At 38.8% G+C, this 14,803-nt stretch overlaps 1 protein-coding gene across 1 annotated transcript in view; it reads left to right on the top strand.

Moving 5' to 3' along the window:
• Positions 1-3,459: 3,459 nt before the first annotated feature.
• Positions 3,460-14,803, top strand: part of stab1 (stabilin 1) — a 169,234-nt gene continuing 157,890 nt past the window's right edge. Inside the window, exons 1-5 of the mRNA XM_040004521.1 lie at positions 3,460-4,024; positions 7,575-7,702; positions 8,103-8,218; positions 12,506-12,591; positions 14,117-14,186. Of these exons, the coding sequence (XP_039860455.1) occupies positions 3,968-4,024; positions 7,575-7,702; positions 8,103-8,218; positions 12,506-12,591; positions 14,117-14,186 (457 nt within the window). The 5' untranslated portion in view covers positions 3,460-3,967. The remainder of the gene's footprint in view (positions 4,025-7,574; positions 7,703-8,102; positions 8,219-12,505; positions 12,592-14,116; positions 14,187-14,803) is intronic.

Genomic DNA, 14,803 nt, shown 5'->3' with positions numbered 1-14,803 from the left:
CCGTTAATAAAATCTCTGACATTTAATTGTTAAAAGTTTACATTTTTTACACTAAGATGGAGTTTTCACCCTGCTTTCTTTCGAATGACCAACAGGCTGCAAACAAAGACTGTACGTGAAAAATGCTCATGGCCACCATGACATCACCCACAGTCTCAGCATTTTGTTTTCGTCTTAGCTTTTCAAATCCAGGTTTCAGGAGTGATCCGACCGTGACACTGTGGGTAAATCTTTAAGGCGACTCAGCCTTGCTTCCCTTCTTTATCCTTCTGATTGCTAATGGGAATCGCTGCACTGTACATGCTGCAAGCCGAGAACTCCATGTCATATACAGTACGACGATGACCAAAATGCTCAGCTTGAAACTTTAATGGTAGACTAATGGGTGCTGCCAAAGCGGCTGCGTTCATCTTTTATATACAGTCTATGGTTTTTACCAGGATACCAGATGAAACAGCAAAATAGTGCAACTTGTAAACATGAGGGAAACTTAAAAAGGTTCTGACTTGTGGTTAGATTCTTTTAGCCGTTTGGAACATCTGTCAGAATAAAGTCTGCCGCTGGAAAGTCAGTGAGCAAGGCAGTAAACTGTGGTAAAGCACTCGCTTCCTGCTATTGTTCTGTCTGACCCTTGACCCTGTCTCCAGTGACAGTCACCTTGCTGTGTCTGTTTATCGAGCCTGGCTGGATTAAAACAGGAAAGAAACACCGCTTTTGCATTTGTTTACGGTTGTCATTCGAAGCAGACGGGGAATTGTGTCAGCTCACGAGGAAATCCGTCCAAATCACACCGCTACACTGGAATGAGCAGGAGGGGAAATCCGTTTGAAGCTCTGGGCTGGGAGAGGAGACGAATTCTCACAATCTCACTGCTGCTCTTCTGAGACACACCTCGCAGGATGAATATCATTAATCACCATCTATTACAAATATTTAGTAGCATTAGTTAGAGGTCATTCAAAACATTCTGCTTTAGAGAATTAAAAACAATATAACTGCATTTTAACACTGCAAGAGCACATATTTTAATGGAGAAAAGTCATTTTTGAGAGATCCCAGTGTGTCAGAGTAAATGAAGCACTGTCATATCCCATCTGAGATCTCAAACTATCAAAATATTTAGCCGATAACTTCAGGAGTACAGTAGTCAGTAGATACATCTGTGACTTTGCGCCCTAGTTCTGTTCTGTCCTTTGCACAACTTCAAATTACAACAGGAACAATTAGTCTACTCAGGGGCTTTTATTTTGAAATACAACTGCACTCTCTTTGCCGTTCCTCTGTCAGACTTCCTGACCGCAATGCAAATTTTGATTGGCCACCAGGGGGCGGTTGCTCTGGCTGCAAAAAGACTTCCGGTTGTATAGAAATCTATGGGAAAACGCCTCTTATCTCCCTCACTCTTTGACATCAGGAAACACGTTTGGGCTTGGTCACTTGGATTCAGGTCATAGTAAATAAAACATCTCATTAATTTTTTTCTTTCCAGTTTAAGAGTCATAGAAGAGGATCTGCTCCAGGATATGCTTTCTTATTAATAATTTGTCTGTCACAGGTGGTCAGCCAATGAGCAGAGAGTTTACAGAGTCAGATCCACTCCTCGCTTGTCACATCTGATTGGTAAATAGAAAGATGGCAATGGTGAACATGCTCAGCCTGAGGCATTATTAAGTGTCTGTGGAAGAGGTATTGATTCATGAAGCTTAAACACACCTGTCTTCACTCCAGTAAATAAACACACACTCACCACACAGAGAGTGCAGAGGAGAGAGAGCACAGGTCAGGTTGACCCAGAGTGTGAGTCACAGGCTGGCATGGCTGAAGATACAGAAAATAAGTAAAAATGCAGTTACTCTGCTGGTTAGTGCTGCATGGTCTGAGATGCAACATCAGGGTTTGTCCTAGGTCAAAACAGGCTTTTAGGGGTGACTGCACATGCGAGCAAGATGAGCCTGTGTTACCTGGAGTAACACAAGTCAGTGAATTTCCTTTTGCTGTGCTTGTCTGAAATCTGTTTTTTTTTTAAATATAGTTTTATACATATTGCCACTAATATTGTTTTTATTTCATTGTTAATCATTTTAATCTTAATTTCAGTTTAGTTTTAGTTATTTTACAGCGTGAATTCGATTTTTTTAAATTTGTGTTTTTTTTGTTTGAATGTTTTTAGGTTCTATTGAGTTTTTTTTTTTTTTTTTAAGGTTCATTGAAAGTTTTAGTTTTTGTGTTTTTAACATGTGTGTTTGTGGTATTTTTAGGGACAAGATTAAAGAAGTTTTGAGCAGATGTTACTACACTTCCTGTTATATGTCCAAGTGAACAAATGAGCCAAAGTTTTATAAGCGTTGCTGTGTTGACAAATCTGACCTCACTGACTGAAACTGAATACATTTCCTGCTTATTTTTATTATTTCCTTAGTTATTTGTCTAAGCTGATAGTATCATTTCAGTTACTTTATAGAGTACTTTGTATGTTTATAAACAAGTTATTTTTAACACCTACTTTTAGTTTGTAGTTTCGTTTTAGTTAATGATAATAATAACCTTGGATAAGAGTATATTAGGATTTCACTATTTCAGTTTCAGTAACCGGAGATCAGACCACCAAGGCCTCACTGCAACCTACAACCCCTCCTGTGGGTGGAGGGTCCACAGACCTGGCTCCTAGGTGGGACCCCTGTCAGTGCAAAGTTATCTCTGCCATTAGGGTCTTATGGATCACACTTGGTCTCCCATATGGAAAAGAAATAGTAAAAACTTACAAAAGACTTGCATAAGATGTGGCCTACTTCATATAGTGAATCATGTAAGGCTTATATGAAAGTGGCCACTTTCTCATTACTTTCATATATTGTTTTAGTAAGTATCCAAAACATACAAGTTTCATTATATAATTTTTCAAGGGATCTTATATCTGTTTTCACTCTTGTATGCTTTTCATACAAGTTCCACACAAGACAGATACAAACTTTATAAGATTTATATATATCTTTTCCACATGGTCTGGCTCGTCACTAAGAGCCATTTTGCCTTGGGAAAGGCAAATCCTCCGTAAAAACATACCCCCAGAGGATCTCTAGGGCACACAGTGGCAATTCACTTCCTCCAGCTCTTCCTGGGGAGAGGGGGTGACCAGGGAGAGGGATGTCTGGGTATGTCTGTGCAGACAGAAAATGGAAAAATGGAAAACTTCACTGCATACTGTCCAGCTTTTTGATATCTTTAACTAAAGTAAAGTTCTGTTTTGATGTTTATCTCATGGCTGTTTGTGAATCTGTGGTCTGAAGTCATCACAGTTGATTTCCATGGGTGTGTTTGTGTGCGACTATATTCCTCATTCTCTTGTGAATAAAACAAGTGTCTCTGCTGTTACTGGGGGAGTGGTAGGAGGTGATGACCTTCCTACTGGGAGGTTCCTATTCTACCACTTTGTGTGCTTTTTCCTCTTTCTTTCTCTTCCTAGATTAGGGAGGAAAGACGTGACACAAGTAGTCGCTGCAGCCTCTGTCTCGCTGCACGCTGAGCTCAGAGTTCATTCGTTTGCTGTTGTTTGTTGGTCATTTCCCACATAACAGCGTCCCAAGTGAGCCTGCTGTTAATTGTTGGTTGGATCAACCCTGTGTATTTTTTGGGATTTTTTTTTCACTAAGTGCTTACATTTTTCCAGCGTTTCCACGTCTTTAAGCAGCAGGTTACTTCAGCTTCCCCAATCATTATCTGAGGAATACTTGGCTATTGTGTTCTAATCATTTTGTTTTTCCTGCACAGAGGATGTTGCTATCTGTATTTTTTCCTGTAGTTAGTAGTTCAGGTTTTATTTGAAGTTCAGCGCTGACACGGGAGCAGGAAACGAGTTTAGTTACAACTCTCTGGACATATTCTTATATTATTTTTAACTGATTTTTGTTTTGCTTACTGAGGAGGATTAGTTGGTTTGTTTTTGTATCTGGATGTGAGACTTTGAGCCATGCTGCTGCTGCTGCTGCTGCCACTGCTCTGCTTGCTACCTTCAGTGAAACAACAGGTAACACACCTCCAACTACACCACCACGCTGAGGTCATGTACCACCTACTGTCTTTGAATCATGGATGTAAATGTCAAAAATGTAACTGTATGGTTAACACCACCCTCCATTACCCCTTTTTAAGATGTTTTTTTTTAATTTATTTTAAAAACCTTTAATGAATCAGCACCACTGCACATATCTGAGCTTCTGACTCCATACACTCTCTCAAGGCCACTGAGGTCAGCTGAAAACCAGTGGAGATCGACTTTTTGTAGCTATTCGCCCCCAAACTGTGGGGTGATCTCCCTCCCCATGTTAGGATGGCCCCACCTGTTTTAAAACCACATTTTAAAACTGATTTTTATTCCCTGGCTTTGAATTTAGAATGAGAGTGGTGTGTCCTTACCTTAAAATAACATGCTTTTCTTTAAGTAGATGAGCTTAACAGTGAAATGTTTCCATGATGTAAATACTATGATTACATGCTTACTGCACTATTTGATCACAAATAAAACTCAATACAACTGTTTTGAAATTTAGTATCAGTTAGCATTCAATGCGTGATTGTTTTTTAATGACAATAAAGCAGTATATTACTGTATTTCTATTACTTTATGCAGGCATGAGTAACTATACTTTCTCTAATTCAGTATCACCACTGATGAACTTAACCTGCGACTGTCAGAGGTGTTAAAGCTTTGTTGTTGTGATATGAAGGTGAATTAAAAAAACAACCCAAACAGCTTAGCTGTAGACATAAACGACAAACATTAAACAGCTCAGTGTGACAAACTACGCATGGCACTGTGTATACAGTAAAGTCAATCATTTGCTACTGCAAACCTGGAACTTCCACATCATAGACATCTCTGCATGATACAAATGAGTAAAGCTGCAAATGAGACCCAGAGTTTTTTAAAACAGAGTTGCATCAGCTTAACAGGGCTAAACAATTTCAGAAACTCAAAATATTTAACCTTGAAGTTACAAAGTGAGGCCATTTGTCAGGTTGTGCTCTCCTACAACTTTTCTCAGATTTTTATAAGCACATGTTGTCTTAATATCACAGCCTTTGATTTTGTAGTAATTTTCCTTTAATAATCTCTACTTTGTAATGTTTTTGCTGAAAGATCTGGAGCAGCGAGTCGGGTTGATTCTTTATTGCGTAAAAGTGATTGCAAACAATAATTAATCACATTAAAAACAGTTTGGTATATCTGTCTGTACATAGAAACGGCTTTCCAACACAAACAAAGCTGTTAAAAAAGGTATTCCTGTGATATATTTAGGCCCTAAACCAGCTTAGTAAGAAGTAATAGCGCTTTGGAAAGTTGGAAAGTTCATTATAATTAGATATTCCAAATATTAAAGGCATTGTATTTTCAAGTAGTTCATGAACTCAGACAAGATATCCTGAGTTTAAAGCTGCATGAGGCCGAAATCTACAGACAAACAAACAAATAAAAACTGCAATTTGAACACGGAAAACTGCCCTCCAGCTCTCATCACTCTGTTTTAAGCCCTTAACAGCAGACAAGCATCTGCACCTGCTTCAGAAGCCAGGCTCTTTTCTGGCCTCATACAGGACTTAAACCCCATTCTGTTAAGTGTAGGCAGCTGCTTCATCCCTTGCAACGCCATTTTTTACTTCTGGTCTGGTCTGAAAAGCCTGTGATTGGTCAAAGTCTTCCATCACAAAACTAAATGTAAACAAAGAACAAAAAGCAGATACGAGGAAAACGGTGTTTTCTTACTACACACTGCAGAGTGTCTCTGCAGAAAGACCTGAGGAACATGCTGAAGGAGACGTATTTCTCTTGTTCTGGACATTTATGTTTTGTGCAAAATGTATCACTGCCACCGTGAAAAATACGTTTGATGTTAGTGGAACTTCATGCTTCTATTGCCACTGCTTCTTGCCACCACCAGACCATCTGAAAAGTGATAATGTAAATGATCACTGAATTCTATATAACTACCCCTATCTCATGTTGCCCAGCCAACATTATCAAATTTATTACTAAACCTCTAAAACCTCTAAACCTTTAAAATAAATATGTTGGGCAAGTGTAATTTAAACTGAGTCACTAGTTTTGCATTCATGCCAATAATGTTGCTGGATAAAACATCAGAGGGATTTTTACAGTTACTACAGTTCATTATGAGATTGTAAATAATACTGTGGCACTGTGTGCAGTTGTTGAAATATTTCATTTACACTTACACTTTTACATTTTTAAGATCCATTCCCAAACAGTCTCTCAGTTGTTTGTTTATAGAACGGATCCATTGAGCAATATCTGGCCGGTATTGAAGCAACAAAGGATGCATTGGTCTGACTTTTGGTTCCTCCTATGGGTTAAACACCCAAAAAAATGTCTCTGTGTTAAAGAGCCACATCCTGCAGACTCCATAACATTTAGTCCACTGTCTGTAAGTAAGAAAACTCTGCTGACGTTGCTGTATCATCACCAGGGCTGTTTTAATAACGTTCACAGTGAAGGCCATCAAACAGCAGACTGAATTTGTTGTGTGAAAATGATGAAGTGCTCCAGAACTTAACCAAACAGCAATTATGAGTTGGAGTCATACACAGTTTCAGTAATCGGAGGCAGAATGTACTTTCAAGTTTTTACTTCACTTAAATAAGTTAAAACATCCATTCACCACTACACGGTCTCCGCTTTTATCATGAATGTGCTGCAGAACAGGTCAGCTTCTGATCAGTAGGTTGGTGATTCAATTCCTGGTTGCTACAGTCTACTAAGGCATCCAAAATACTGAGATGCTTGTGCGTTCATTGCGTTGTTGGTCCCTCTGTGTTAGCCCTGTGTCAGATTGGTGACGGTAGCTGGGTTAGGTTCCAGCCCCCCGCGACCCTGACATGGATAAGCAGAGATGGATGTGTCAGTATAGAGAATAATCCCAGCTGTAGAGTTTGAGAGCCTTTGTCTAAATAAGTTTAAAAAAATTGGCAACCTTCTGCAACTTTAAAACATAGTTTTCTAAAAGAACTGCTGTTAATGTGAAAACTCTTATATATGTATGTAAGGGTTTGAGGTTATTGTAATTTGCTGGTAATTATTCCTTATTCTTTTTCTTGGCAGTCATCATTGTCAGTTATTTCAGTAAAAACAAGATTAAATGATACCAGCACTCTGTAATTTAATCAAACACACATCAAGTCTTAAAATGCATTTAAAGAATGCAGTTTGGTTTGCACTTCTTTTTTTTGCTGCTTTTTGTGTAAAAACGGGTTCTGTAATTACTACTGTTGTATTATTACTACTGTAATGATACAACTACTCTTACCATCGATCTTACCAACAGCTGTGCCACACCTGTTATTATCTTTATGCTGCTTGATACTGATACCTGTAGTAGTGATTTTAGTTATAAATATCAGTTGTGGGAATATCAGAAGATGTCTTATCACAAATTGTTGCTCATTAAAAACAGAGATGTATTAGAATACCATCTGCAGGGGTCTGTCCATATTAACAGTGATATTGTGAAATGTGGACAGAGAGTGGTATAAGACTGTAAACAGCTCCTCTCCTTCCTCAGACTCCTCCTCCTGGTCGATGTGATATCCTGCAGAGGTTGGAGGTACAAACAGACTGCACTTCCTGTGCTGCTGCCATCACTGCGAGCTGCCCCCGCGGCTTCAGCAGCACTGGCATCACCAACTGCAGGTACAGGTCAAGCTTCATACCCACAGTTAACATGAAGTGAAGACTGGAACAGCTTACCTATAGCAATGCCTTTATGTGTGTTATGTTGTACACCTGTATGTCTTTTGCATATTGTATATTGTTTCATGTGACCCTCCTCTAGGATCACTGTTGTAAATGAACAGTTCTGCCAAAATCTGACATGTTTACATCTTTTTTATGCCAGTGTACCTTAACATGCACCTTCCCTGTTAAATAAATAATGACAGCAACATAATTCCACCTTTATTAATCATGCAAAGCGTAGATTCAAGGATAACTCATGAATGCTAACTGTGAGATTTGCAGTAGTAATTAGTAGCGCTGGCAGCAGTGGTATGATTAAGGCAGTTTGTTTACCTCGAGTCTCGCTGTGCTGCAGTTATGTGGTGAACATCGGCAGCAGGGAGCTGCAGCTGGAGGGATGTCAGCACATCTGTGTGAAGAACATCATGCAGCCAAAGTGCTGCCAACAGCACTGGGGACCGCTGTGTCTCTGTAAGACACACACACACACACACACACACACACATAAAGTACATATGATGAACTATCATTTGTGCCATAATTTTGATCACATTTAAACCCAGACTTCCTGCTTTAGTCTGCAGCAGTGTTTAATGGATCGTACAACTTCTCCACAAAATGGATCAAATGAGCACCGCCTACCTCAGTCAGAGACATTATCAGATGTGTAGGTGATCAAGATCTACAAATAATATAAAAACTAAAAGATCAGAAAGCAAAAAATGTGCTGCAAATAAGAAAAAAGATGTTTTGAGTTTGTATGGCTGCTGCCTTGGCGAGGTTTCCTTGTAAAATAGATTTGATCTTTGTGGGACTTCCTGATTCAATAAAAGTAATAATAATAAAATTAAAGAGAGTAATGCAGAAAATTATTACTCTTATGAATTCATAACTTTGCACAAGTCTAAAAAGGAAACATCTAAACATTAAAGGTTATCCTGTGAACTGAACTCTGATACTGGTGAAGAACAGGTAGAAATAACTTTAATAACCAGCTTTAAATGATGCATTTAAACATAAATGATTTCAAAATACTGATTCATTTTCTAATCTGCGTTCCAGTTTATAGAGTCCAACAAAGACTGAGCAGCTGACTGGATCAAACATAAAAATATTTATAGGTTTTGATGGTTGACTGTAGTAACAGTCAACCGAAATACAGTACATTCCCTCAGCAGAGGACACAGTGCTTTTAGCTAATTTGAAACTCAAACTAGAAATAACTTTATTGATTTAAGCAGGTTAAAAAAAATGCACATTTATGACACTGACTCCACCTTCTCTACCTCTGCTCCTTGCATGTTCACCTTTCCATCTGCTTCCCTTTCACACACATAAATTCATTCTTGCTTCTGTCGACTTTCATTTCTGTTTTTGGAGGATTCTTAAATGTTCTTAAATGTTCCCCTGACAAAAAAACAAAACAAAACAATATTATAATAATTTTTTAAACACCAAACAGACAAACTAATAAAACTATAGGGAAACGAAACATTTCAAACAATAAAAACTAAACTTAAACAAGCGCTAGGAGTCACTACAAAAAGAAAATGATATAAAATAATAAATAATAAGAAGGCAGGGCTGTACCTTTATATCATAGTTCTGATTGGTCGTTTGACTGATTGTTACTCTCCACCAATCACATAACGCTATGGTCCCAGTGTGTAATTTATCTGTTACAGGTAGAAAAAGATAAAGTCGTGAATGCGTTTTTCTGGAAAATTGAGTTGTATGTAAGCTGTACTGTGTTTGTACAAGAAGAACTAAGTGATAACGTCTGTTGTTTAGGACAATGTTTAACGGTCATCAACATAAAGGCACTTTTAGCTAGTTTTGAGATCTTCTGAGCAAAGCTAGCGTTAGTCCAGCTAATTAATGTGGGTTTGCCGTTTACTGCCCATATTTTACTGTGAAGCTGTTACCAGTGCACCATTAATGACAACGTATGTATCGCATTTCATAGTCTAGTAAGTAAACGTCATATATATTTATACTTGACAAAAATCTTAATCATCATAGAAGACAATGCCACAGATTATTTCGATTGTTATATTTGGCTTCCAAAAAATCAGCATGACTCTGTTGACACTGTTTCATATGCTTATATCTTGGTTTAAAGGATAAACTTATAGTTTTCCTCGTTATCTACCTCCTCATTAATTTAGACTGCTCTTGACACTCCATTCCCGGAAATCTTTATTAATCGTTGGTTCTGTGTGATGTCAGGAAGAGCAGCTATAACTAATATAGTCATTCCAGGTATGCACAGTGTTGCCAACTCCTCAGTACTGAAAAGTGATATTGGTTGTCCTAAAAGTCGCTAGAAGTCGCTAAATGACGTCATCTCCTAATTTGCATAATGTAATTGTAACCTACGTTGTTGAAGAGAGAAATAACATCGTGTGGAAGAGACATAAAGTGAGGAAAAAAACGTCCTAAATGCACTTAGAGTTTATTTGGAACTACAAATTAAATTTCTTTTAGCAATTATTGTTTTTTTTTTAATGTCACAATTCCAACCCTGCTCCTTTACCGGCAAAAGTGACCGGCAAATGTGTCGTCATAAATAAGTCTCCAATAACACCAGAAAAAGTTGCCAGATTTCTCGCTAGTCGCTTTTTAGAAAAAAAGTCGCTAAGAGGGTCTGAAAACTCGCTAAATATAGCGACAAAGTCGCTAAGTTGGCAACACTGGGTATGCACAGTTCTGTTTGTGAGCACAGAAGCTCCACCCACCTGTCAGTAAAAACATCTGTTTACGAAGAATTAAGTTTAATGGAGGAGGAGCTAAAACAGCTTGTGCGTTAAGACCAATAGCTGTGAGTCATGCAAATGTGCTCCTGAGCCTGTAGGTGCACTTTATGGAAGGACTAGGGCTGCACATGCACCCAATTTTGTTAACACCATGGACGGATAACTGATGTTATTCCACCATAACCTGAGAGTGCTCCAAAGAGCTTCTTGTAATGTCAGCCGTGTTTGGCTTTCACAGTCTTTAAGTGCCCCCCTTGAATGTTCATTGGGTTTGAGGTCAGGCGACTGTGGGGTGAAGGCCACGGCTGTCAGCAGTCCTTGGATTTCTTTGTCCTGGGAAAGCTTTGAGGTGGTTTTGTGCTCATTATCCTGCTCCAGTAAAAAACAAAAAAACAAAACCCAACAACAAACAAACAAACCCCCAGAAAGTTTCAACCAGAGAGTGGACCGTGTCTCTGAAGGAACATGTCTCTGTTGCTTCTCTTTGGGTCAGTTGATTTGCTGGAGGTCATCTGCATATGTACAAGTAATCACTGTGAGTTAAACGCTCAGGCTTCAGATACCTTATGGTCATCAGATACCGCATGGTCATCTCATGAACATATCAGTCCCACCCACTCACCTGCTGTGTTTATAAGGAAAACCCAATCCTAAGAAGGTTTGTGTAAACGGGGAGGAGCTAAGACATCATGTTTTAGACAGAGAATGAATCCATTAATAAAAAGATAACATATGCTTTATTCACCCCAAGAGTTGGGAAATGATGCTGTCACAGCAAATGGTAAAATGGTAAATGGCCTGTATTTATATAGCGCTTTACTAGTCCCTAAGGACCCCAAAGCGCTTTACATATCCAGTCATCCACCCATTCACACACTGGTGATGGCAGCTACATTGTAGCCACAGCTGCCCTGGGGCGCACTGACAGAGGTAAGGCTGCCGGACACTGGCGCCACCGGGCCCTCTGACCACCACCAGTAGGCAACGGGTGAAGTGTCTTGCCCAAGGACACAACGACCGAGACTGTCTGAGCCGGGGTTCGAACCGGCAACCTTCCGATTACAAGACGAACTCCCAACTCTTGAGCCACGATCGCCCCAGCAGCCATATCATCATATCACTTACGTAACTTAACTAACTTACATAAACACATCACCTGTTTTCTTGTTTATTGCAAATAACCAAAGTGCAGAAAGGTAAAAAACTTCAAAAAATACAAAAATAAATAGCCTAATAAATTAACATAAATTTGGAGCTGGAAACATGTGGATTTAGGATTACTCAGTGGAAGGGTAGAAGATGAAAATTCATACATTTATTATTTTTTATAGACATAATTAAAACATCCAGCAGAAATAAAAAAAGGCCTTTCTCTTCTGCTCTATTAACTATCAGGTTTTTCTAAGCCTACTTCAACTGGTGATCAGATGATAAACAGAGATGAAGCATTTCCATCACATCACCTGCTTGCTTGTTTAAATGTGGTTATGTCCTGTTGGCATTCCTAATTGAATAATAAGTTTGATTGTAGTAACACTTGGTGTGTAAGTTCGCACAAGTAAGTACAACTCATCCACTTCTTGCACCGCCTTAATTCCCTCTTTGCTGAGGATAACAGTGTGTCTTCTGACATTTTCCATCTTTCACAGAGCTACTTAGTAATACAGTTCTGCTGGAAACTTTTAAATATTCAGATACATTTTCAACTCATGAAAGCAGGACATTAGCTGGTGACACATGGCTGTGTTATGTTTTTTTGTTTTTTTTTTTAATCTCTGTGTAATTTGTGATTCAACACATTACTTTTCTCGCAGTCTGGCATGCCTGAAACCCACACTGCGCATAGTGCACAGTTTAGTCACAGATAGACATCATCAGGTTATCTTACACGGTTTGCCAAATGTTTATATGAATTCAAACTGGATAAATGTTCAATGCACAAATTGAATAAACAGCTCTGATTTTTTCTAATCACACATTCTCACTTGTTGTGTGTCTGCAGCCTGCCCCAGCTGGTCTGGGAAGACCTGCAACAATAATGGGGTCTGTCAGGATGGAGACCTGGGCAACGGAACCTGCATCTGTAATGTTGGTATCCCTTCTCTCTTTTTTATGTATTTATAGAGATGCTATTCATTATTAACTTTTATGTGAAAACCTGTCCTGGTTTCTTCTTTCTTTTCTTTTCTTTCCTGGTTTCAAGGAAGAAAAAAGTACTCATTATCTGTGTTTCCATCCCCAAAGTACCAAAAACTATTTCAGACTGAAGAACCATTGTCAGTGAGATAAACACTTGTTTCCACTGTAGTGAAACATCAGGCTACTGTTGTTTTTGCATACATAACTTTATAAAAAATGTAGCAATCAAATTACATCTGAGCATTGCATGTTGGCTGGTTCACATGCACTGTGACTGGGTGATTAATCCAGTTGGAATTTAAATTTAATTTCAGTTACAACTGATACTGATTACCTTGACTGACTGAAGTCAAGGTAATATGTATCACTGGAAGCCAAAATTGTATCGAATCACAGGAACAATTTTGCAGCAAAATAATTTCAGGACTACTTTCAAAGGGGGAGAGGAGAGTTCTGTGAATTCTGTGAATTTAAACGGTAAGGCAGGCAGGTAGACAATCCGAATTTAAATCAAAGTCACAGGGAGAATGCAGCTGAGCCGCAGGAAAGACATCACACAGAGAGGTTCCTGGAAAAGGAGACAAGAGGAAGAGGGAGAGAGAGAAGAGGCTGTGCTAGAAGCATGGCATCATGCCAATGCTTACTTTTTTGCATTCATTTTGGTACGAAGTTCTTGCTTTTTACTTTTTATGAATCTACTCCTCAGATTGTTTAAACTCGGAGAAGACAAGCATGTAGACTTCAATTTTAAAACTCAACATCCTAGCAGAAGCAAGATGAAGAGCAGAAGAACAAATTCAAAAGACATGAAGAAAAATGAAAGTCTGAAATACATCAAAGTTGCAGTGTATTCGGCCGGTTAAGTCCAGAGAAATTTCATATCAGAGAAAGAGAGACAGAGAGATACATATGAAGAGAGGGAGAGAAAACAACATGACTGGTTAATCAGAGAAGTGTTGCCTTCTGATTATTGTACAGTTACTTTCTAATAAAGATCTTCGCACCTTTGTAAAGCATTTTCAGCTATAGAGCAGGCTGTGCTGTTTTGTTTGCACCATTTGTCACAAACACCTGCAGCTCAGACGCACTGAAAGCTTAAAGTAAACTCGTTCTCTTAAATAGATTCCCACATGTAACTGTCTGTATAACTAATTTGAACCATCTTTGCAGTTGGTTATCATAGTGGAAATGCAAACAGTAACATGAAGGAACCTTTTAGCTCCATGACAATGGTTTCATCTTAATGTCCATTTACGTTTCTGATTCAGAGACAGTGGCTTTGGATGGTTATTGTTTGGTCAGCAAAAGGAAATTTGACTGTATTTAGGTTTATTCTTACAAATATCCCATTTTTTGTGTTACATTGAGGAAGAAATGCTGGGGAAGTCCAGAGATTTCAAGTAATTGGTTGTTCTTGTTTTTTCTTGGTAATATTTCGAAATAAAAAAAAAAAAACAAACTTCTTCCTTCTCAGGATGGTTTCACTGGCTTTGCCTGTCAGGAGTGTAAGAATCCAAATGCTTATGGAGAAAGGTGTGATAAAGGTTGGTACCCTCTTTACTTTCTGAGGCACAGTTTGCCCCAAATCATATTTACATAATTTTCCCCTGTACTGTTGTACGTTTTATCTGCCTAGATCGTCTCAGTGTGACCTGTCTGGTATTATGGTAAATGGCCTGTATTTGTATAGCGCTTTACTTAGTCACTATGGACCCCAAAGCGCTTTACACTACATTCAGTCATCCACCCATTCACACACATTCACACACTGGTGATGGCAAGCTACATTGTAGCCACAGCTGCCTTGTCTTGCCCAAGGACACAGCGACTGAGATTGTCTGAGCCGGGGCTCGACCGGCAACCGGCTTTCGATTACAAGAAGAACTCTTGAGCCACAATCAATGAGATTGTTGTTTTTTCTTCAATATAATGGAATTAAGTTGCACTCGCCTTGTGTTGGTCAAAATGCATAAAAACATTTAGAAAAACTTATCAGCAACTTTTCATCTGCATCCACCAACTGTGGACTCTGTATACTTCATCACCCATTGGTTCATATCACCCATTGGTTTGTCCTGTTCTAAAGCCTCAAGCTGAACATTTATATGTTTTGATGTAGATGTGATAGAGAAGGGGTCACTCTGACACTAAAACAAAGGGA

Source organism: Simochromis diagramma, unplaced genomic scaffold (assembly GCF_900408965.1).
Source record: "Simochromis diagramma unplaced genomic scaffold, fSimDia1.1 OVJJ01000320.1, whole genome shotgun sequence".
Lineage (NCBI taxonomy): Eukaryota > Metazoa > Chordata > Actinopteri > Cichliformes > Cichlidae > Simochromis > Simochromis diagramma.
The sequence above is the reverse complement of the archived record's forward strand: the minus strand, read 5'-3'. Positions and strand labels throughout refer to the sequence as shown.